Source organism: Papio anubis, chromosome 3, assembly GCF_008728515.1.
Source record: "Papio anubis isolate 15944 chromosome 3, Panubis1.0, whole genome shotgun sequence".
Taxonomy (NCBI): Eukaryota; Metazoa; Chordata; class Mammalia; order Primates; family Cercopithecidae; genus Papio; species Papio anubis.
The window spans coordinates 46,762,373-46,785,908 of record NC_044978.1 but is presented as its reverse complement, the minus strand read 5'-3'; the positions used below and the strand labels follow the sequence as shown (position 1 = coordinate 46,785,908).

Genomic DNA, 23,536 nt, shown 5'->3' with positions numbered 1-23,536 from the left:
GCGCCTGTAGTCCCAGCTACTCGGGAGGCTGAGGCAGGAGAATGGCGTGAACCTGGGAGGCAGAGCTTGCAGTGAGCTGAGATCCGGCCACTGCACTCCAGCCTGGGCGACAGAGCAAGACTCCGTCTCAAAACAAACAAACAAACAAACAAACAATTACTTATAGAGTGCTTCTATGTCAGCTATTATTCTGAGCACTTCACAAAAATTCACTCATTTGCCATTCATGACAATTCATTGAAATAGGCACAATGATTATCATTCTCATTTTAGAAAGGAGAAGTTAACCAGAGATGTTAAGTGACTCACTCCTGGTCACCCACCTAGTGACTGGCAGAGCTGGCATTAAGTCCAGGCAGTTTGCTAAGACTGTCATAAGAAAATATCATGGACTTGGTGGCTTAAACAATAGAAATTTATTTTCACAGAATTCTAGGGGCTACAAGTCCAAGATCAAGGTGTTAGCAGGTTTGGTTTGTTCTGCAACCCCTCTCATTGGCTTGCAGATGACAACCTCTTCACTATATTCACACTATATCTTTCCCCTGTGTACATATACTCCCTGGTGTTCCCCTGTGTACCCAAATTTTCTCCTATATGAACATGAGTCAGATTGGATTAGGGCCCACCATAATGGCCTCTCTTTAACCTAATCACCTGTTTGAAGACCCTGTCTCCAATATAGTCATATTCTGTAGTACTGGGGCTAGGGCTTCCACATGTGAATTTGGCAGGGGCAAGGTACAATTCAGCCCAAAACAGAGCTCATGCTTTAAACTGCTATGCTGTGTGGACTCTCTATTAGAAACATAACACAATCCCTCTCCCACTAGAAACCTTAGCAGAGAACATCTATCTTGACATTACCAATCTGAGGAACACACAAAACAAAACAAACACCAAATTTCTATCTTGCCCACAAGGATAGAGTAGAATGTGTGATGCCAGTCTTTTCGTTTTTCACATTCAATTCCAATGGGCCATAAGAAAGGAGGGTTTTTTTTTTTGTTTTTTGTTTTGTTTTGTTTTTTTGGGTTTTTTTTTGATGTTACTATAGCTCTTTTTAAATAAATTACGGATGCTATTTACCCTAGATCGGTCTTGTCCAGTAGAACTCTTCATGATGTTGGAAATGTTCTATATCTGTGCTACCTAGTATGATAGGTACTAGCCACACATAGCTGTTTGGTCCTTGAAATGTAAGCAGGTGACGGAGAAACTAAATGTTTCATTTTATTTCATTTTTAAAAAATGTAAATAAGTTTAAATAGTTACATGTGGCAAGTGACTATGGTATGGGCTAGCTTGGTTCTAGATGATTCAACTAAGCGTCAATGAGGTCCTTTCCTTCTAAACCTGGTGCTTACCCACTATTTCTGTTCTTGTTTTTATTTTTGTTTTTTCTGAGATGGAGCCTCACTCTGTCACCCAGACTGGAGGGCAATGGCAAGATCTTGCCTCACTGCAACCTCCACCTCGCTGCAAACTCCGCCTCCCGGGCTCAAGCCATTCTCCCGCCTCAACCTCCCAAGTAGCTAGGATTACAGGTGGATGCCACCACGCCCAGCTAATTTTTGTAGTTTTAGTAGAGACAAGGTTTCACCATGTTGGCCAGGCTGGTCTTGAATTCCTGGCCTCAGGTGATTCGCCTGCCTAGGTCTCCCAAAGTACCAGGATTACAGGCATAAGCCACCGCGCCCAGCCCTTACCCACTATTTCTTACACCCATGAATTATACTTATCTGTTCAGTTATGCTGGCCAGAATGCTTGAGTCATCCTTGACACTTACCTTCTAAATGTAATCCATCACCAAGTTCTGTTGATTTAGTTCCTTACAAAAGCTGAAATTTATGTACATGACTACCCTGGTCTAGGCCACCATCATCATAAGCCTAGGTACCCATAGTATCTCCTAACTTGTTTTTCCCTCCACACTTTTCTCCCATTTTCTAAATGTAATCATGTTGCCCTGTACTAACAATTTCAATTGTTCTTAGGGAAAATATATTATTGAGTGCTTATTATATGTTAGGTATTGTGCTAAATTCCAGGTATAATACAAATAACAAAATTGAGGAATTATTTTTATGTTGCTCAGCAGCTCCTAACTAATCTGAAGCCTGAGTATTACTCCAAAATCAGTGTCTCAGCTTCGAACACACCAGCTTTCTGGACAGACGGCATGCCCTGCCTGCTCTTCTGTCCATTGGGAATTCGTGGCATAGTATCATCAGTATATCTAAGAAATGTGCTGGGTTTGTAAGCCAGAGGAGACTAAAACAAATCACAGACTCAGATTTGTATCTGAGACAGAACCAACTTTCAGTTGAAATGCAAAAGAACTAACATAGTAGCTCTGATACATTGTTTCACCATGTATATGATTAACATAAATGTTAAGCATGGTTTCCACATTTTAAAGGCATATGAATCTGTGAACAGATTTTTTTTTATCAATAATTTATTTTAAACCTTGCAATAACCATGTGCATATAGTATTTAGTCCCTTTTTTACAGCTGAGGAAACTGAAAAATAGAGTGGCTAGGTAAATTGGGCCATGTCATATAGCTAGTAAGTGGTTTTGGGGCAGCCAGATTTCACACATATATGTTCATATGTTCCACACATATGTGCATGCACACACACACACACACACCCTATAGTCTTAAGTGCTAGACTCTTGATCACTCAGTTAGTATAGTAGCTCTGCCAGACAAATGATAGTGGTATAACCAAAAAATAAAATAAAAATCTGGAAATTGAGAGACGAAATAGTGTTCTAGAAATTTTAACTATGTGCCAAGTAGTAGATATATATTTTGAGTGAGTTTTATATTTATTCTCATTCTGTACTTTTGTCATTTCCATACACTTTTCCCTCCTCCATTCACTTGAAATACAAAAATCTTGGCACAATTGGAAAAAAATGTGCTTCTGAATGAGTTTTGCCTTATTCTTTCCCGTGGGGATATTTTAATACCCAAATAGAAGAATAAAAGATATATTTCTATCACCAGCTTGGTGACACTAAGTGCTCTACAGGACCTCTCATTAAGTGATACCAAGAATCCATAACAATGAACTTAATGACACACAGCATCTGCCCTCAATACTAGGAGTTGGTAGGGCAAATATACTTTACATGATGAATATTATACCACATGGTATTCTAATTGTGCATCAACATTGCACAAAGAGGAATGAACAGAAGAAATAATATTAACCAGGTGTAAGTCAATGGTAGAGTCTTGATGTGATATTTTTAATGCATTTTTTTTTTTTGGATCCTCAGTTCTTTGTTCTTAGAGACAGCAAGCAAGAAAGAGAAAGAGAAAGAGACAGAAAACTACAAAAACATCTACAAAGTTTATTTGATACACATTAGATTAAACAGAGTAGTTGCTCCCTATTGCTTTTCCCACTAATCAATGTTTCTTTAAAGTCAGTAAAGATTTTCACTGTGCATTTGTTTTACCTAAGTATTCAAACGTCAACAGACATCCCAAAAGGCATGTGCTTCAGCCATGCCAAAAAAATCAAGACACAAAATGAAGCTGGAGAAATTGCTAGATATAAAATCATGCCTACCTGGTAGGCCAAGTGAAGGGGAACCCTTGTCTAATGATAAACATATTTTGACAAAATACATAAATTAAATCTTAGAATGTCAAATCATGCTCAATGGAGAGTCTGGGTCACTATGTAATATAATCCTATTATCTTTTGCATAATGAAAGTGTTTTTGATATACAATTCACTTAAATAAATCTGAATGTATTTGGAGTTTTTAATATATATTTTTAATATTTTTAAAAGGTATTCTTGAAGTGCTATCATTTTGACATAAAATGAATAATCGTTTAAATTATAGTCACAAAATGTTTTAAGATATAGAATCAGAAAATAAAATATCTTCTGTCTCTCAGAACAGCTTTACTACTTAGAAAACCAATTCTACATTATATGAAAACATTTAAGTAAACATATAGAATGTGTCTCTTTAACATATTTCCTTGTGCAGCAACTAGGATTTCAAAGCTGAGATTTTAAAGACTCTTACTGGCCATCTTCTTCATATGTAATAATATAAAATGATCAAAATATAGATTTAGGATATAATTTATCATTGTTCTAAAATACAGCTCTAAAATATAGAATACAGAATATCTGATTTAGTGATAAACAAAATGTATGTTTCTCACTGACTGAAAAAATATTTTATCACCATTAATCTAGTATATGTATAACATTTGCAAACTGTGATATCCAGGATAAGGCGTGTATATTCTCTCAAATAAGTGGCCCATAAAACATTGTATTTAAAGTTTCTATGTCTCAAACTCTACTGTATTGTTTATACTAAAGTGATGGTTAATGTTAAGTGTCAGCTTGACTGAAGGATGAGAAGTCTTGTTTCTGGGTATATCTGGGTGTTTCTGGGTGTTACCAGAAGAGATAACATTTAAGTCAGTGGACTGGGAGAGGAAGACCCACCCATACTGTGGGTGGGCACCATCCAATAGGCTGCCAAAGTGGCTAGAAAAAGCAGGCAGAAGGTAGAAGAAACTATGAGTTTCTGAGTCTTCCAGCCTTCATCTTTCTCTCATACTGGATGTTTCCTGCTCTCAAACATCAGACTTTAAGTTCTTTGGCTTTTGACTCTTGCACTTACACTAGTAGTTTGCCAGGGGCTCTTCGGCCTTTGGCCACAGACTGAAGGCTGCACTGTCAGCTTCCCTACATTTGAGGTTTTGGGTCTGGGACTGAGCCACTGCAGCCTTCCTTGCTCCTCAATGTGCAGATGGCCTATCGTGGGACTTTACCTTGTGATCGTGTGAGTCAATTCTCCTTAATAAACTCCCTTTCATATGTACATATATCCTATTAGTTCCTGACCCTCTAGAGAACCCTGACTAATACATACACACACACACACACACACACACAGAGCAATGTATATATATATATAACAATTTATATATTTTTAATATTCTATTTATTTTAATATTCTATTTATTTTATTTTATTTAATATTTCATTTATTTATTTTATATATAGCAATTTATAAATTTATATATATATATATACAGCAATTTAAGAAAGGCTTTAAGTTCATTGTTTGGAATATTCGTATCCTTTCCTCTAAAGTCCTTGCATTATATGCTAGAAAGATCCTCCCACCTCCTTCCCATTTATTGAGTTAATGATGAGACTTCTACATAGGAATGAAAAGGGGCAGGAGAAAAAGAGAAAAAAAATATGACATAGATCAAATTAATTTTCTCCTGGGAACTTTTATTGGTCATGAGGTTCATTTCCACTGAAATATTTCTAAGTGTTACTTTAAAATATTTTGTGCTCATGATAGGTTTTCCAACACTATTTGAGGCCTAGGAATTTATACTTTTTTGATAAAGCCAATATTTCGTGGGCACCACAGTCTCTCATCTGAACATGTAAAGGTACACATGATATAACAAAACATTTGTAGCTGTCATGAAGCTTAAGTTATACATGTACCATCATTTTATCTAGTAACCAACATATTTCAATGTAGACTGAGCACAGCAAACCTTTCAAGCAGTACAAAATTTGAAGAAAATACTCAACATAAACAAAATATATGGCAACGTTAAAGCATACCGTAAAAATTTTAGTGATAGTTTAGCAAGACCTACATAGCTTGTTGGCACTCAACCCAAGCTTGAAGGACTGTAAAGTTTGAAGCACTGTGAATACAAACAAACGCACTCACATATAAGCACGTACACACAGACCTTAAATAAACATAGGCTCTCTATGCTGTTTTCAACATGTTGCTCTCTTCCTTCCACTGTAATTACTACACAATAAACCAGCTGCCATTTCCCCCATCTCTCATTTATGCTAGATCAAAGAGGTTGTTTTTTAATAGTCCCTTACATATCATGATTATGGAATAACTTATTAAACTTCTCAAAACAAAGATGTTATATTGAGTATGTTAGAGCTAATATTATTTGCCCACTCTTCCCTTCCCAACAGATAATTCCAGTATACTTCTTAGGAGGTTAAATATCAAAGCTGTCACCAGAAAACTCCTACTGTAAATCTGCATTTTATAACATTTTCAATCAGATTGTGTGTGCCTGCAACATGAGTCATGAATTCTAATGAAAAGAGTAAAGTTGTAGAAAGAAAAACCATTAGTAGATGGTTGCATTATTATAGGGAAGAAATGATACAGTTTAATAAGAGCATGGGGAACAGCAGATATAAAAATTAAATGGGCTTGGGATAAACTGTGGAATTAGAATCATCAGAAATTGACACTTAAAGTAGAATGTGGTTAAATGTAGTCAAATAAAAACAAAAGGACATGTTCTACACCCCCGCACTGAACTGTTGGGTAGGCAGAGGGTAGTATTATGGACTGAGATAGGAACTAATTGAGGAAGAATGAATTTGAAAGGAAAAAGATAAGTTAAGTTTTAGACATGTTGAGTTGGAGCTAACTGCAAGACAAACAAATAGAAACATTCGGCAGGTGGTTGTGTAGTAGTATCTAGAGTTCAGAATACAAGTGAGAGCTGGAGGATTTAGAAAACAATAGCATGTAGGTAATGATGAACTCCATGGCAGTGGATGCGACTGATTACAAAGGGCAAATAGAGTGGGAGAGCTAGTATACTTAGAACCAAGCATGAAGAAACACCAGTCTGTAAGGGATGGATAGAAAAAGAAGAGTCTACTCTGGAGACACAGAAGGCATAGCAAGGGAGGTCACTTTACTACCAGGAGAATGTGCAGCCACAGCATCTGATGGAAGACTGTTTCCAAGATGAAGTTGAATGCTGTTGAGATGCCAAAAATATGAGGGGTAAGGACAGCACATTGGATTTAATGATAAAGCTGTCATTGCGAGATGTTTATCATATAGCCCTTTTAACTTCTGATAGTATAAGTAACAAAAAAAGAGATGAAGAAAGAACATTAAAAATGTTATTTGATGAAAATAATTTTAAGTTAATGAAAGTTATTACAGCTTTTTACATCTCAGGTATAGAATGCAATATATTTTCATGTATTCACGAAAAATTTGAAAAAAATTAGGCCAGTCATGGTAGCTCACACCTGTAATCCCAGCACTTTGGGAGGTCAAGGCGGGCAGATCACTTGAGGTCAGGAGTTCGAGACAAGCGTGGCCAACATGATGAAACCTTCTCTATACTAAAACAAAAATTAGCTGGGCATGGTGGTGGGTGCCTGTAATCCCAACTACCTGGGAGGCTGAGGCAGAAGAATTGCTTCAACCCGGGAGGCAGAGGTTGCAGTGAGCTGAGATCATGCCACTACACTCCAGTCTGGGCAACAGAGGGAGACTCTGTCTCAAAAAAATTAAAAAAAAAAAAAAAAAAAGAAAGAAAAGAAGAAAAAATTAAACGGTATGTTTCAAGAAAAGCTAAATATAAAAACAGAATATATTTAAAAATTTTAAACCAAGGGTAAAAACAAAATTTCTAACATCTTCAAAAAGAAAATTTTCTGAATAACATTTGTTCAAAGATGGAACAAAACAAAAATTAAAGACTTTCAAAAATACTAAAAATGGAAACATGCACATCAAGGTTTGTGTATGTGATCTAAGATCTACTTATCACAAATTCATGGTTTTTAAATAGTCTCTCCATTTAAACAGACAGAATAGAAATAAAAGTAGCATGCAGTCCATGTAGAAAGTCTACATTTTAAAAAAGAATGAAGATAATAAAGATAAACAGAGAAATAATTGATTGAGACAACAGGAAATGTAGAATTGATAAATCCATAAGAATTCTTTTTTAAAATGTCAATACAAATCAAACATATTACTTTTCATAAAAATATGCAAAATCTATAGGAACCAAACTATAAAATTGCATTGGATGCAGAAAAGATGTCTTCAGCAGACCATATTCTTAAATGTAAAAAATGAATATCCAAAGCTATGAGTTCTTTTGAAAGTAATTTCACTGTTGTTGTCGCTGTTTAATTTTCTTAATTACTTTGGTGAAGACAGTGAGGAGACATAAAAACTTGGCAGTTTTGTAAGGAGGTGAGAAAGAGATGAAAGTGCACTAAATGGCATCTCCTTTTACAACATGCTAACTAATACACTCCAAATAACTAACATGTTTACCATTTAATATTGAACTATTCTCAGAATAAAGTCAAAGTTTCTAAGTACAATAGAAAAAATATACATTCAATTTTATAATAAAAATAAAATTTTAAATATACAATTAGAGATAATATTTGAAAAATATGTATCATGAAATATATACTGAATATATACTAAATATATAAGTAGTTCTTGTAAATCAAAAGGAAAAATAGGAATATCCCAGTTTCCACATAAGCATTTATGTGTACTTGTGTGTATATTTGTAATAAATATATAGATAAATGTTCAACCACACAGGCAATCAAAAACTATCAGTTTAAAAAGTAATAAGGGTTTAAGTTCTGCCTATGTAATTAATGAAGGTAAAATTGACAAACTTTTTGGAGGCAAACTGAAATATAAAACCAAGGCCCTAAAATACATACACACTTTGTCTCCGTAATTTAACTTATTGTATTTAAACCTAAAGGATACTGAAGATGTGCACAAATACGTATTTATACAGTTTTCTACATTTAAATTATTTACATAATATGTATAATGTATATTGATGTACAATATAAATTTAAGCAACAATTTATATTTCCCTTATGGAGCAGTTCTATGACAGGACATTAAATAACCATTACAAATCATACTGTAGGGAGCCATTTGTGAAGGATGTTAAAATATACGTGATACACGGTGAAAAATAAGGTTACAAAATGAAGCATAGTGTAATTTTCAATAAAGCATTTAGATTCCTATATAGAATATGCAGCACTATTAATACATGAACTATATAAGGCTTTGACAACAGTGCCTTATTCAACATGATAAATAAGCCATGCTGTGGTACTGATTGTGGAAGGTGGTAGGTAGATGAATACCGCCCTGCTTCCCACATGGCCATTGAATGGTGTATAAAAAATCTAAAAGATTATATACATCCCATTGAAGACTTACAGAAGTCCTGAAAATGCCAATGTTTTGGTAGAAGTATATGATCAGGACCAAGCAACCCCCAAGTGCAGGCACTTCAAAGATCGGATGCAAGGAAGTACCAGTAGAGATGCCAGAATATCACTCAAAAGCCAGATGAAGCTAATGGCATCTCCATGATTATCAGTCATCCCATAATAGAAATCCCTAGGCATCCAAAGGATACTGCAAGGAATCAAGAACCCCTTTGTTCCTGATGCTACGAAGAGACAGTAAGCCAATCTCATTTACCTATATATTTTTAGGGGATAGGGAAGAAGGAAATTAAAATTCTAAAGGACTGCTGATTTTTCTGAAAAGATAGAGTCATCCAAACTTTTTAAACCAAGCCTGAGGGGAAGCTAAATTTTAAATAGACTTTGATATTTAGATGGAAAGTAAGCTATTTAAACTAGAAGAAACCAAGGTACCACTAACTGGCAAGTCTAAATAGCCTAGGCTACTTGTAAGTGTTCGTGTATTCATTTTCTTTTTCTGTGAAACAAGTTACTACTCTAAATCCATCACCAAGAAATAACCATTGTTCATATGTTAGTATACTTCCTTCGAGTCTTTTTATGTATTAAATTAAAATATTTTAAACTGATTAGCAGCCTACAGTTTTATTTAACATTACATAAATAATCACAGATGTATGCATAATATAACTCAGACGTGCAGGAAAAATTAAGGATGATAACAGAGAGTGATGGTCACAGGAAACAAACCTCTTGTACCGCAGCGAGGCTCATGAAGATGACAGTAGACATAGAAAATAAAAACAAGGCTGGGTGTGGTAGCTCACACCTGTAATCCCAGCACTTCGGGAGACCGAGGCAGGCAGATCACCTGAGGTAGGGAGTTTGAGAACAGCCCGACCAACATGGAGAAACTCCATCTCTGCTAAAAATACAAAATTAGCCGCACATGGTGGTGCACGCCTGTAATTCCAGCTACTCGGGAGGCTGAGGTAGGAGAACCACTTGAACCCAGGAGGAGAGGTTGCAGAGGTTGCAGTGAGCCGAGATCATGCCATTGCACCCCAGCCTGGGCAACAAGAGTGAAACTCCACCTCGAACAAAAAAAAAAAAGAAAAAGAAAAAAGAAAAACAAAATTGCCTTTCTTGGTGTGGATTTGAAGTTATTTTATCTTTTCTCTTTCATAAATTTTCTATATTTTTACTATTTCGCATAGTGAGCATGTATTATTTTCATGGCAAAAACTCAATATATATTTTACGTATCTGTAACTGTGGCTGCAGGAGCAAAGAATGAGAAAATTACTAAGCCCCCATACGAGCCTTTCTTCACAGCAGTAAACAACTTGAGTGATATCTAACATTTCCTCCTTGTGAATTTTTTGGAACTAAACCATAATATTAAAAAAGTATAGTGTTACGAGAACACTTCACTGCCAATTCAAAAACTGCTATGTATCAAACTTGAACTCAGAAGGTGTTAATGCTCAGGCCAATCGAAGGGAGCTCCGAAAGGATTGAAAGTCTATCACAACTCTGAGATTTTGTGTATGTACCATCTCAAATTTAATAAAAACAGTTCATGTTGAGTCCAAATGTCACACTAACTGTGAGACTAAGAGACTAATAGCAAGTGTGTTTTTAGATGGCAGCTGCAGACAAGACAGACCCTGTGTGCAAGTGATGGAAAAGTAGCTGCTGCACCGTTACGTCTCTGCCAACAACATTTCCATTCAATGTCAGGATTGGCTGCAAAGAATAACCTCCTCCATTCTGCTCTATTATACATATGTGTATGCTTTAGACAACTAAGCGAACAGTAGACATACATGATTTCTGCAAACAAGACTCACACGGACTGACGCTTTCAGGTATACACCAACTTTCGATGTATGAAAGTTAATAATATACTTTAATGTTATGAGTGGGATTTCATTCTCGCTGATTTTAAAAAAATTATGAAATTGCTAATAATACTTTGTTTTTAATACATAGTTTGACTATATATAGAGACATTTCTATATACTAGTTTCTTAATAGTATTCCTTTGCTATTTGCCTTCACAAATCCACAGTAAAAAATTAAAAAATCTTTATCTGTGAGTTGAAAAAACTGATCTCAATCATAGGAGGCTTTTAAATTCTCCATTTTCCACTCCCTTGGAAAAGTAGAGACTGTTACGTAAGCAAATATTCAAATGATTGTCTAAACACTTCTATAGAGAGATGGCAACACACCAACTCACAACTGTTTACTCTGTTCATCAGCTTATACATAAATGTTTCAAACTGGGATAAAAAAAGAGGTAAAGGGTCAATTTATTATACAAAAGTATAGGATTTTTAAAATCCTGACTTCATGGAAGTCAAGGATTCACTAGGGTTGCAAATTCATCATCTTGGTAATTAAAGACAGGCCTGCTTTTGTCAATAAAGTTTTATTGAAACAGCTACAATTAATCATGCAAATATTGTCTATGAGTGCTTCTGTATTACAATGGCAGAGCTAAGTAGTAAGGACAGAGATCATATGCCTTGCAAAGACAAAAATATTTACTATCTTGCCCTTTAAGTAAAAGTTTTTGCTTACCCCTCAGGTAGGGCATGAATGAGTTCATATTGTATTTATTAATATTTTGTTAAAAATAATATATTTTACATATATATTTACTGTGCTTTACTGTGCTTAGCTTTATTGCTCTTTACAGATACTGTGTTTCTTTGTTTGTTTTTACAAATTGAAGATTGGTGGCAATCCTTCGTGAAGGTCTACCAGCTCCATTTTTCCAGCAGCATGTGCTTACTTCCTGCTTCTGTGTCACATTTTAGAATTGTTGCAGTGTTTTCAATGTTTTCATTATTATATCAGTCATGGTGACCTGTGATCAGTGGTCTTTGATATTACTATTGTAATTGTTTTGGGGTGCCATGAACCACACCCAAAAGACGGTGAACTTAGTCAATAAATGTTGTGTGTTCAGACTGCTCCAACTGGTCAGACATTCCACCATCTCCCTCCCTCTTCTCCTTGGGCCTCACTATTTCATGAAACACAAAAATACAAAAGGTAGGCCAATCTATAACCCTGCAATGGCCTCTCAGTGTTCATGAAAAAGAGTTACATGTCTCACACTTTAGATCAAAAGCTAGAAATGATTAAGCTAAGTGAGGAAGACATGTCAAAAGTCAAGAAAGGCTGAAAGTTAGGCCTCTTGTGCCAAACAGCCAAGTTGTGAATGCAAATAAAAAACTTTTGAAGGAAATTAAAATTGCTACTCCAGCGAATACACAAATAATAAGAAAGCAAAACAGCCTTATTGCTGATGTGGAGAAAGTTACAGTTTTCTGGATAGATCAAACCAGTCACAACATTCCCTTAAGCCAAATTCTAATCCAGAGCAAAGTCCAAAGAGAGTTACTTCAATTCTATAAAGGCTGAGAGAGGTGAGTAAGCTAACGAAGAGAATTTGAAGCTGACAGACATTGGTTCACGAAGTTTAAGGAAAGAAGCTCTTTTCATAACATAAAAGTACAAGGTGAAGCAGCAAGCGCTGATGGAGGATCTGCAGCAACTTATCCAGAAGATTTAGCTAAGATCATTGATGGCGGTGGCTATCACTGATGAATGTGGTCTGGAACTGAATGCACAATACTTCTCAGGTATGCCTGTGTGTGTGTGTGTGTGTGTGTGTGTGTGTGTGTGTACTCCCACAGGTCCTATACAGAACAATATATCAAAGGGACTTAGACACAGTTTGTATCTGCTACTCATTGGTTTACTACTCTTCACCAAAAAATGTTACAACTTAGTTAATATTTATGTTAAAATTTCAGATAATAGTTATTTAGTTTCCTTAGCAATGCAAATGACTATAATACAAGGTTTCTCAGGCAATACTTTTGTCTTTATGGATTAAAAAAAAACAAGCAAAATTTTTGCTTAGTGGTTCTTCCAGTTTGGATTTCCAAGCATGTAAATGAATGGTCTGCACTCTTTGCAACTATTGAAATGTAATGGTACTAAGGCACTTGTCATTTTCATTAAACAAGGCAAGAGTCTATCTGAATTGTGGGACTGGGAGGGAAGTTGGTACAAATAAAACACTTTCTGGGATCTAAGTAAAGGTAGTGGAAGAGCAGCTGAGAAAAAACCTCAGAGTAAAGCTTCCCCTGGAGATTACACGAAGAAGAATGCCTCGAATTCTTTTATAGGACAATTTCCCATTCTTAACATGCCTAATTTTTACATTATGGTACATTAATTTTATATCATCATATAATTTAATTTTTGTACTATATTACAAATATAATTCTTAAACTATTTTCTCAGTTGGATAGGATATGTCTTCAAGTAGGATTTTCAAGAATGTTTTGTGTATAATGGTTTCTGAGTTCTTGTATATGTCAGTACATCTCGCTTCATCCATAAAAAATTTATAACCTAACCCTATATAATAATGTAAAGCCACAGCCCTTTTCTCTCAGAAATCAGTAGATACTGTTCCATCGGGTTCTACAGGGAAGTATAATGCTAGCCTGATTTTAGCATGTAAAAGTAAAAACAAAACTGTAGACTCAGTAATTTTTTTAATGCTCTTTGTCAAGTTTTTTGCACTAACTGTTCTTCTCCAAGAACACTTAAAATTATTTAGTAATGTCCAGCTCTTTGTCTTGCACATCTAACATCTTCTCTCTCATCCATTTGAACCTTTTTTTCAACTTTCTTTAGCATTTAGGAAGAGCTTATTGTGTTTGTCTTCCACATTACAGACATGATGTCTTAGTGTTAAATCTTTTCTGCTGGCTCTGTGGATTTAATGTGGCCACTGCATCTTAAAATTTCATTATTTAGTGCATTACACTTTTCTTCATGACCTTTTTTCTTTAGATGGTTCCCTTTGTATAGATTTCTTATTCTGTTTTACAGTAACTATATCTTCTTACACTCCACTGAGACAGCTGGCCAATTTTCCTACAAGCTTTTCCTATTTCCCCTTTGAGTCTCCAGGATGAATTTTGAAAATCTCCTTTTTCAATATAAAATTTAAAACATTCATTGTTGAATTTCTAAATAAATTCTAATGATAGGAGATTTATACAGAAAAGGTATTGGAGAAAGCCAAAAGTATACAGCCTGGCCATCACAGACCCTGGTGAGATTTTGGAATCTATCAGGTTTCTATATCTTTTGTTTTTGTAGAATTAAAATGTAATTTTCTTCTCTGAACAATTCCAGTTTCTAATTTTGTCTCTGGCAATGGAGCTTCGTATTGGGAGGCGGTATTTATTCATCTTTCCCAAAACTGCCCACCAGCCCCTTCTATGTGTTAGCAAATGTTTTGCTGTGAAGCATATGGAAATAACAAAAGAGATACAGAGAAAGTCATAAAGAGAATAGGGTAGGTGGATAATACTTTGATGTGTTAAAATAACAACAGTAATGACAGTGGCTATGACTACCAAAATTCAATAGCTTATTAGTTTCTTTCTCCTAATTCCCTACTCGTTCTTTCTCCCTTGATTTGCTATCATTGAATGCAGACAGAAGGATATTAGTGAGAATAGAAGTGGACTTTGAAGATAGCACTGTGGAGGACTCAAAAGTAGCAGACAAGCATTAGAAAGACAGCTGATCATCCTTTAAGAGGTTTCTAAACTGAAGACAAAAGACAGGGTCACAAGACGATTTTCAAATTCAAATAGGATTACTCTTTCTTTTCCTAGCTTGTTGAATTTTTTTAATGAAGTGGTGTTCATGATCCATCAACTAAGATTTTCAACTCAAAAATATTAGGCTAAAATTGGTTATTATGTTAAATACTATATATAGTATAATAATAAATGCTATGTTAATGAATATAAGTTAATGAATTTCAGTGTTTTATGACATGTCTTATTTATTTATTTATTTATTTATTTATTTATTTATTTATTTATTTGAGACGGAGTCTCACCCTGTCGCCCAGGCTGGAGTGCAGCGGTGTGATCTCAGCTCACTGCAAGCTCCGCCTCCTGGGTTCACGCCATTCTCCCACCTCAGCCTCCTGAGTAGCTGGGACTACAGGTGCCCGCCGCCACACCTGGTAATTTTGTTTCTGTATTTTTAGTAGAGACGAGGTTTCACCACGTTAGCCAGGATGGTCTCGATCTCTTAACCTAGTGATCTGCCTGCCTCGGCCTCCCAAAGTGCTGGGATTACAGGCGTGAGCCACCACGCCCGGCCGACATGTCATTATTTTATATTGTCTATGTCTTCAAAGACATTCTATTCCATTTATCTTATGTTTTATTGCTATATCATAGTTGTATATATTTTGGGGGTACATGTGATATTTTGATACTTGTATATGATGTGTAGGTCAGAGTAACTAGGATATTCATCACCTCAAAAATTTATCTTTTCTTTGTGTGGTGAACATTACAATTCTTCTAAGTATTTGGGATTACAGAATAAATTATTGTTAACTGTAATTAGAAATTTAGTTTTGGCTACATTAGATGTAGGTATTCTGGAGCCATTTAAAGGGTAAGCCCCTAGTTCTAAATTCTTAAGTCTGCTTCATGTGGCAACTCTTCTTCTGTGTTTCTCGGGTCCTGCCTGTAATCTCATGCTTGTCTACTGAGAGTCTTTCCTTATTCTGCATAACTCCTGTGAGGACTAGCTACCGTCTTCAACCCCTCAGGATAAAAAGGTGATCATTACATGGCTCTAGTAGGAGTGATTCTCGGTGTCCAGTGGTCTAGAACGCAATCATGTTGGGGATAATGACTTCTAAAATCCAAACTCCTTGTGCTTCTACTGTAATATATAAGCTTGCTTTATGCTTCCAGGTAATGTGTTTTGTCTATTGCCTACTGTCACTATGTCTGTTAGGTAGGGATAATGTTGAAAACCCATTTCACAATAACTTGGCTGCTGCTTCTTGCAGTTGACTCTTACGTAGTGCGCTTAGATTCCTGAGCATGCCATAGCTTCTCTTTGCCTGAGTCAATACGTGTTGTCTGATTTCTCTGGCTTTATGATCCTCACTCTGCTACTCTCAAATATTCACCTTTCTGTCTCATTTTTAGTGTTTATTTCCCTAGATGCAGATCACATTTTAATAATCCAGTTCCCTAATTTCCCTGAAATTGGGGTTCTGTTTTCGTATTCATGCAGTCATGCCTACCCTAACCAATTTTGTTAACAGTTGCCAATTTGACCTGCCCTGTCTATGGTGTCCTCACTGGCTTAGGTTAATATGGAATCCCTGGGGACTTCAGAGTCTACCAAAAGAGTACAGTACTATTAAATAAATATGTGCACTAATGTGAGCATAAGACCGGAACCCAAATGCTAGAAATTTCACACTCTGCTGTAGATTTCAGCAATTATAAAGTGTTAACTTTTTAAAAGTTGCTAATTTAATGAGATTTAGAACCTTAACAGGATTTTATATAATGTAGCATTCAGCATTTTTAATGTTATTACAGGTTTGTTTAAAAGGCAGAGAAACAAATTGATTAGTCATGGTCCAGAGATACTCTTAACAAGCAATAAGCTCTCAAATCCCTCTACCTTATTATAGCAACTGATTTAATTTTGTTGTACAATACCGTCTATTAGTATAGCATGTTTTATTCAGTCATCTCCAGTCATTTTTAGACTAATAAATTTCTGAAAGCCTTACTACAAACGAGAAGTCCAAAGGTGAGTCAAATAGGAATTATTTCCAGAAACAGCAACCATAAGCAGTTGAGGAAAAGATACAAGAATTATTACAAGATCAAAGCTCAAATTATTGGCTAGATACCAAGGTATCCAAGAAATATAGCTCAAACCACAAATGAAAGTAACATATGTAATGTTAAATTTTCTAGTAGCCATATTTTAAAAGTTTAAATTAAAAAAGCAGATGAGGTTAACTTTAGTAATATATTTTATAAAACCCCAATATATCCAAGTTAACATTTTGTATTAAATCATCTGCAAGCGTGTGCTAAGAATTAAAGATCTGGTGTGTATCTTACAGTGATAGAACATTTCATTTTGGATTAGTCATATCTCAAGTAATCGATAGTTACATAGGACTAGTGGCCACCATAGTATACAGTTCAGGTCTAGATTTTTACGTCATCATTATGCCTTTAGAAAAAATATTCTAGAGAAAAAATAATAATTGATAAGTATGTGAGGTAATGAAAATGTTAACTGGGTTCGATTTAGCTATTTCACAACACATACATATTTCAAAACATTGCACAGATTATATATAATTTGTCAATTAAAAATTTTAAATGATATAAAATAATTAATATGAGAGACAACAGTTATTTTCTCTTACCTGCACAAATCTTCTTTAATGTGAAGGGAAATCAATTCCTTAGGAATATGAAAGGAAAGAATGCTCTCTGACATTTGCTCTCGAATTCGCATCCACTTATTGTCAGATGTGGGAAATCTATATAATTTACATACCGGGTTCTTCAACACTGGAAAAAAAAGAAAAAAATCATAGTTAAATTCTAAGCAAACGCATGTCAGGCGAAGCCCAATTAACAAAACCATTAGTCAAGGTAACACTTTTGTTATTCATTTGATCCAAAATTTCTTTTTAATCAAAATCCATTAGCGTATCTGAATTTCTAAGAATTTTATTTTGACATTTTTTTTCAGTAGCTTCTGAGACATATAATCTTTGTTAAATTAAAAGAAAAAAATATACATCAGACTCCAAATCATAAATGTGGCTACTGTGGCTTTCTAATTTATTACCTATTGACTCTTGTCTTCTTCTAAAGTTTTATAAAGTGTATGTGTCTACAAATATACATTAAAGCATAAATATGTACACCTAATATACACTTCGAACAAATATATTTCTGAATTTCTTCTGATCACTTTTAGTCAACTTTACCTATTTACATAGTAGGTCACAAACTTATATGTTATTTTAGGCGTTACAAAAGGTCTTACTAAATGTTATTTCTTACATGTCAGAAAGGTTCACTCTTTTGTCTTAAAATCTGTTAAAATTCAAATACCAAGCATACTTTAGTACCAATGAGTCAATAACACACTTTCCTGAAACCACGTATTATCAGAAGCAAGGCAGAGGGACTGTGAAGAAACCGTATTTAGTATGCAGGGGAAAGTAACAAAGTCATGTAACCAAGAATTTTTTTAAAAGATTCAGAAAAAGCATATAGGATTAGATATTATGATAACATTCGATACTTATTAGTGAAGCCAGTACTCACACCACACTTTCAAACCATTGGGGAAGAATTTCATTTCCATTGCTCTTCAGCAATGAATGCCTATGTCACACTTACTTACACACCAAAGCTTAGCGGGCAATAAAATATCAAGTCAGTTACCAGTCAAGAATCTATGATTAGTTGACTTCAGTTTAAATAAAGCTAATTAAAAACATTATTTGATATTGAAGCAGAAGGCTTTAAATAACATTGAACATGGTATGTGGGCTAGATCTCCTCAATGTACAGGGAAAAATTCTTTTCAAAATTTTACAGTTTGTAAGAACACCGTATTTCATTCACTACTTGGGTAAACATACATATTTTTGAACACTGAAATGAGGATCTATTCATCCATTCCTCTGCAATCATCCACTCTCAAAGGTACACACGGGACATTATCATTATCAAAACTAGTACCATAATGGAAACTTTGATTTCGAACATCCCGTTCTTCAACTACCAGATTCAAAACTTCTAGTACACTTACATACCTCCTGCCAAGAATTAGAGTGCTCACTTTTCAACAGCACCAACAGAAGCCAGAAGAAAGTACACTATTTCTAGCATGTTGAGAGAAAATACTGCATTTTAAAATCTAGAGTGGTATGCCCCTAAAGATTATCTTTTGAATATAAGCACAATATTTAAATGTTGTCAATTTGGTTCTTTACAGAATACATACTTAGAGTTTATTATCTTTACTTTCTTTTTCCTGAAATATAAGGACTTACAGCCGATTAAGAAGAGAAAAAGTTTTATTCATTTGTGAAGTGACAGTGTTTCAAAGATATAAGAATTTGATTACTCCTTCTATTACAGTATCTCTGGAATAGGAAGAGAAAAAATATGTACTAAATTCGTTATGGTGTCCATATACCAAATATGGGATCTCATGAATTCCCAATATACCTAACATGGTCAGGAATATGCATGCATCATTTTATGGTAAGACAAACTTCGGTCCTTAAAATGGCCAAATTGTTTCTTATTTAGCAACATATATAAATATTTAGTTATTTGGTTTATCTAGACTCAGTATAAGTGCTATTTTTTAACCTCTTTTTTTTTTTCATGATTACACAGAACTTTTGTATCGCCTAAAGCATGGTTAAAAATCCTTGGATTTTGCTTGCCTTTTATATATACATCAATAATAATTTTTTAGAAAAGTTGTATTTTTAATTATGTCACAAAATATAAAAGTCTTCATTTTCTCTGTTGATCTCAAAACAAATCCTTCTATTTTTAGTTTACTGTTTTCTCATATATATATATATATATATATATATTTTTTTTTTTTTTTTTTTTTTTTATTTTGAGACAGGCTCTCACTCTGTCACCAAGGCTGGAGCTTAAGTGTGAGCTCAGTGATCTTCCTGTCTCATCCTCCCAAGTAGCTGGGACTACAGGAGCATGGTAATTTTTTTTTTTTTTTTTTTTTTTGTAAAGACAGAGTTTCACCATTATTAACCAGGCTGGTCTTAAACTCCTGGACTCAAGCTATCCCCCCATTTCGGCCTCTCAAAGTGCTGAGATAACAGGTGCAAGCCACCACACCTGGCCCTATTTTTCCATTCTAATACTCTTCAATGCACTCTGAATATAAACCTTTGTTGAAATAGATTAAGCAGAAATCAAGGGTGGTTTGATTAATGAACTCCAGAACTCTCCTGTAACTACCAGGTACACAGCATCCAAGGACTCTCCGGGAATGTTGCTATTTATAAAGAAAATACTTGGAACAATTTAAAACCCAGGCACTTTAGTCATGCAAAAAATTGCCAGTGTGGTTGCCTATTTAAATTTTGTGGTATAGGTTCTGATCTTTTGAGACTCATAGGTCTCCAAACATTAGTAGTAAATTGCATATCTTTATCATTATCTCAATGTAGGTATAATGGAATCTACTTTGCAACCCAGTTTGACCCAGCAGTGTTGCTTATTAAACACCTATCATGTCTGAAGCAAGTATCATAAAATGCAGTATATGTATGTATCATATGTATCCTATGTATCATAAAATGCAGTATAACACAGTATTATTTTTAAAATGAATAAATTGGGTCTGAACTTTAAATACCATGCAAATTTGTTGCACTGGTTACACAAAGAGCAAATAAAACGTTCTCAACTCAAAATTCTTGATGGTCTGATGGCGGGGAGGTTTTGCTATCGTCACATAAAAGAAAGGCATGGTACTCATGTGTCCAATATTGAACAATGGGACACAAAAGATGAATGTTTTGTCAACTTAAAAAAAAAGATTATTCTCTATAGCATACACACTCTGCTCACACACACTCCAGCTGTGTAAATAAGCAAATGACTGTGAATGACTTTCATCTCCGGCTCTCCACTGGTGGCAAGTATTTATTCATGCAGGAGATGACTTGCTGTCCATACAATAGGCTTATCTCAATAACAGTAACTATGTAATACCTATTATAAGCTCTTTTTAAAGAGAGCCCTGTGTGTATTCTCATCTTCATTTTTTCACAATTGCCATACAATTGCTAAAAATACCATGTGACCGATTAAATCAAAAGAAAAGTAGTTGAGATATTTTAGACCATATCATTGTATTGTGATAACAATGTGAGTAAAGTTCTGAACTAGTCCAGATCTTGATTGACACATTCCTCTTGAGGTCCACCCCTTGAGATCTACCCCTTGAGATGAACACATAGAAGGAAAGTAAATGGCAGATTTTTCTTTCCTTTGAAACTGCAGCACAACTCAAATTTCTATATTGTTTCTCCCAGACTGTAATAGGGATATTGAACAAGGTAGCATGCCACCTGCTTTTTCATGGGATTCAGTAATTGTGAAAGCCAAACTGCTGCAGTTATAAATTATCCAAAGTAAGGATGCCGAGGAAATGTTCAACAAAGCCAACATGGATAAAAAAGACTGCTGCTCAAGTAACCTTGGAGCAGAGAAGATAAACCAAAGAGATACCATAGAGATGGCCTTCTCTCTGCTGTTTCTGTAAACAGAGCTATGCTAGCAATATCAGTGAGTTCACTGGACAAGAAATTTTGGAAATACAGATTCAGGGTCCAGGGGATAATCAAAAAGCTCAAACATTTATTTCACCAGGTTATCGTTTATATGTTTCTCCAGAGGAAGCTAATCTGCGATTATCTTCACATACTTTCTTGCTTCCAGTACATGATAGAAGCAGCATATTTCAATGAATCCAACTTGATTGGCTTCAGGCCATACAGATTCATTATTGTACTACACTGCAGATTCTTGTAGAGAATCTATTCATTCCATAGTTTTAATTATGTAGTTGTTTAATTAATTATTCAGCTAAATGTACCTATATTGCCTATTCTCCAAAAGCTACATTATACTTTCTAAGGATAAGTCTGTAATCCAATTAGATACTGACACATCCTCATTTGTATTTGAAAATATCTTAGACTTAAACACATAATAAATGAACGTTGGCTCTTTTAAAGATTGGATGAGCACTGAGAAACCTAAACAGAAATTACAAAAACACTATCCTTAGCATGGCTTCAGAAAAGTGAGGGTAAGAAAAACCTGAGAGCAACTCAGAAAATACAGCAAACAGATACCCTGAATCCAGCCAAACTCACGAGCTCTTGGCCCAAAATAAGAAAAACTACTACAGATGTCGTAATAAAACACACATGCTTTATTTGTCTGCAGTTGGTGACAACTGGTGAATTTCACCTGTAGAATTTGGATTTTAGATCCCGGGTGGTTAGAAAAAGGACTGTCCTTAGGTCTGTTCATTGTGCTTCAGTGAGTGGAGGATACTATTTGTAAAGCTAGAAGCTAGCTCCTATGTCGTGCTGAGAAAACCAGACAACCTGTACTCTACTGCACTCATCAAGTTGTTTCTTGCCAGTATGCCTCTGGTCAAGGCATTCCATGCAAATCACAGGAACTCCCCACTTTCCTAACCACATGTAATCATCCTATAAACTTAGCTCAGCTATCGCCTCCTCCAGGAAGCCTTCTTCAGCTTATACTACCTCCCTCCCTATGTAGGTGTCTCTCCTTTTTACATCACACCACCATTTCTATCATGGATCTTACCAACTGTACTACAGTAGTCTGTTTAGTAGTCTATGTCTCCTGCGGGAATATGAGCTTTGTGTGTGTTGGGGGGAGAGTGGTGGAGAGAGCTGTGTAGTTTTTCTGGTTCTCTTTTTTTCCTCCTGCACTTACCATAATGCCCAGTAAATAAAACATACAGAAATGAGTCTTAGATCTTACGACTCAGATGTTTCTCGTCATTACTCTCCCCATGAAGAGAGCAGGTAGGACACCACCAATTGTGGAAATTGAGAGGGGAAAATGCAAGAAGGAAGAGTATAATTAAAAGCCCCAATGCAAGAGAGAGCACAGGGATCAGAATCAGGGAAAAGATTAACCATAACTGAAAGATCCCTTCATGTCCTTCCACAAAATGTAAACTTTTTGACTATTATCACTTTCTTGCCCGTATTGGTTTTCTTCTCGTTTACCTAAAGGAGGAAGAGGAGGAGATAAATGGACTTACAAAGATAGTTGAAGCATTTAAAGTCATCTAAGAGATGGTCCTATTCATTATTAGATAGCGAAGTTTACCCTTCCCTTTGAAGCTACTTAACATCTTAAGTTAAATATTGTATTAGCACACAGTAATGAAAACATATGGAAATTTCAAAAGAGCAAAGCCAGTGGATTGCATCACATTTGTTAAAACAGCAAAGGGCAAATAAATCTAGGGAGGAAGTAAAAAGGATCAAGGGCCAATGTTATAAACCAAGATGGCCCCAAATTTTACATACCAGAGACTTACAACCACTGAGGCAAAACCCATTTAAATCACATGGAGAAAATATATTTTGTTAATATAAAATGAATATCATCTGATATTCAACAAGGTAGTGAATTTAGTAATGCATGAATGAAAGGAAAAACAAGGAAAAACTTGGCATTTGCTTTTGGCTGGAATTCATCAGGACTCAAAATGAGTACGGTAGGGACTAGTTTTGACTATCTTAAAATATTCTGAATCATGCATTGCTTTGGATGGGGGTGGTAATGAGGAGAAAGTTATCTCAATATTTAGCTTAATTGTGTGGTATTGTGAAAGTCAATTAAAATCTATGGTGCTACATGAAGTAGAACAAACTTTATTATTATTGTTATTATTATACTCTTAAGTTCTGGGATACATGTATAGAA

The 23,536-nt window shown here is 35.1% G+C and overlaps 1 protein-coding gene across 9 annotated transcripts in view; it reads right to left on the bottom strand.

Moving 5' to 3' along the window:
- INPP4B (inositol polyphosphate-4-phosphatase type II B) overlaps positions 1-23,536 on the bottom strand; it is an 814,614-nt gene that overhangs the window by 192,747 nt on the left and 598,331 nt on the right. For all 9 annotated transcript variants that reach the window (XM_017959077.3, XM_017959071.3, XM_017959072.3 and 6 more), the window contains one exon: positions 17,407-17,554. In XM_017959077.3, the coding sequence (XP_017814566.1) occupies positions 17,407-17,554 (148 nt within the window). The remainder of the gene's footprint in view (positions 1-17,406; positions 17,555-23,536) is intronic.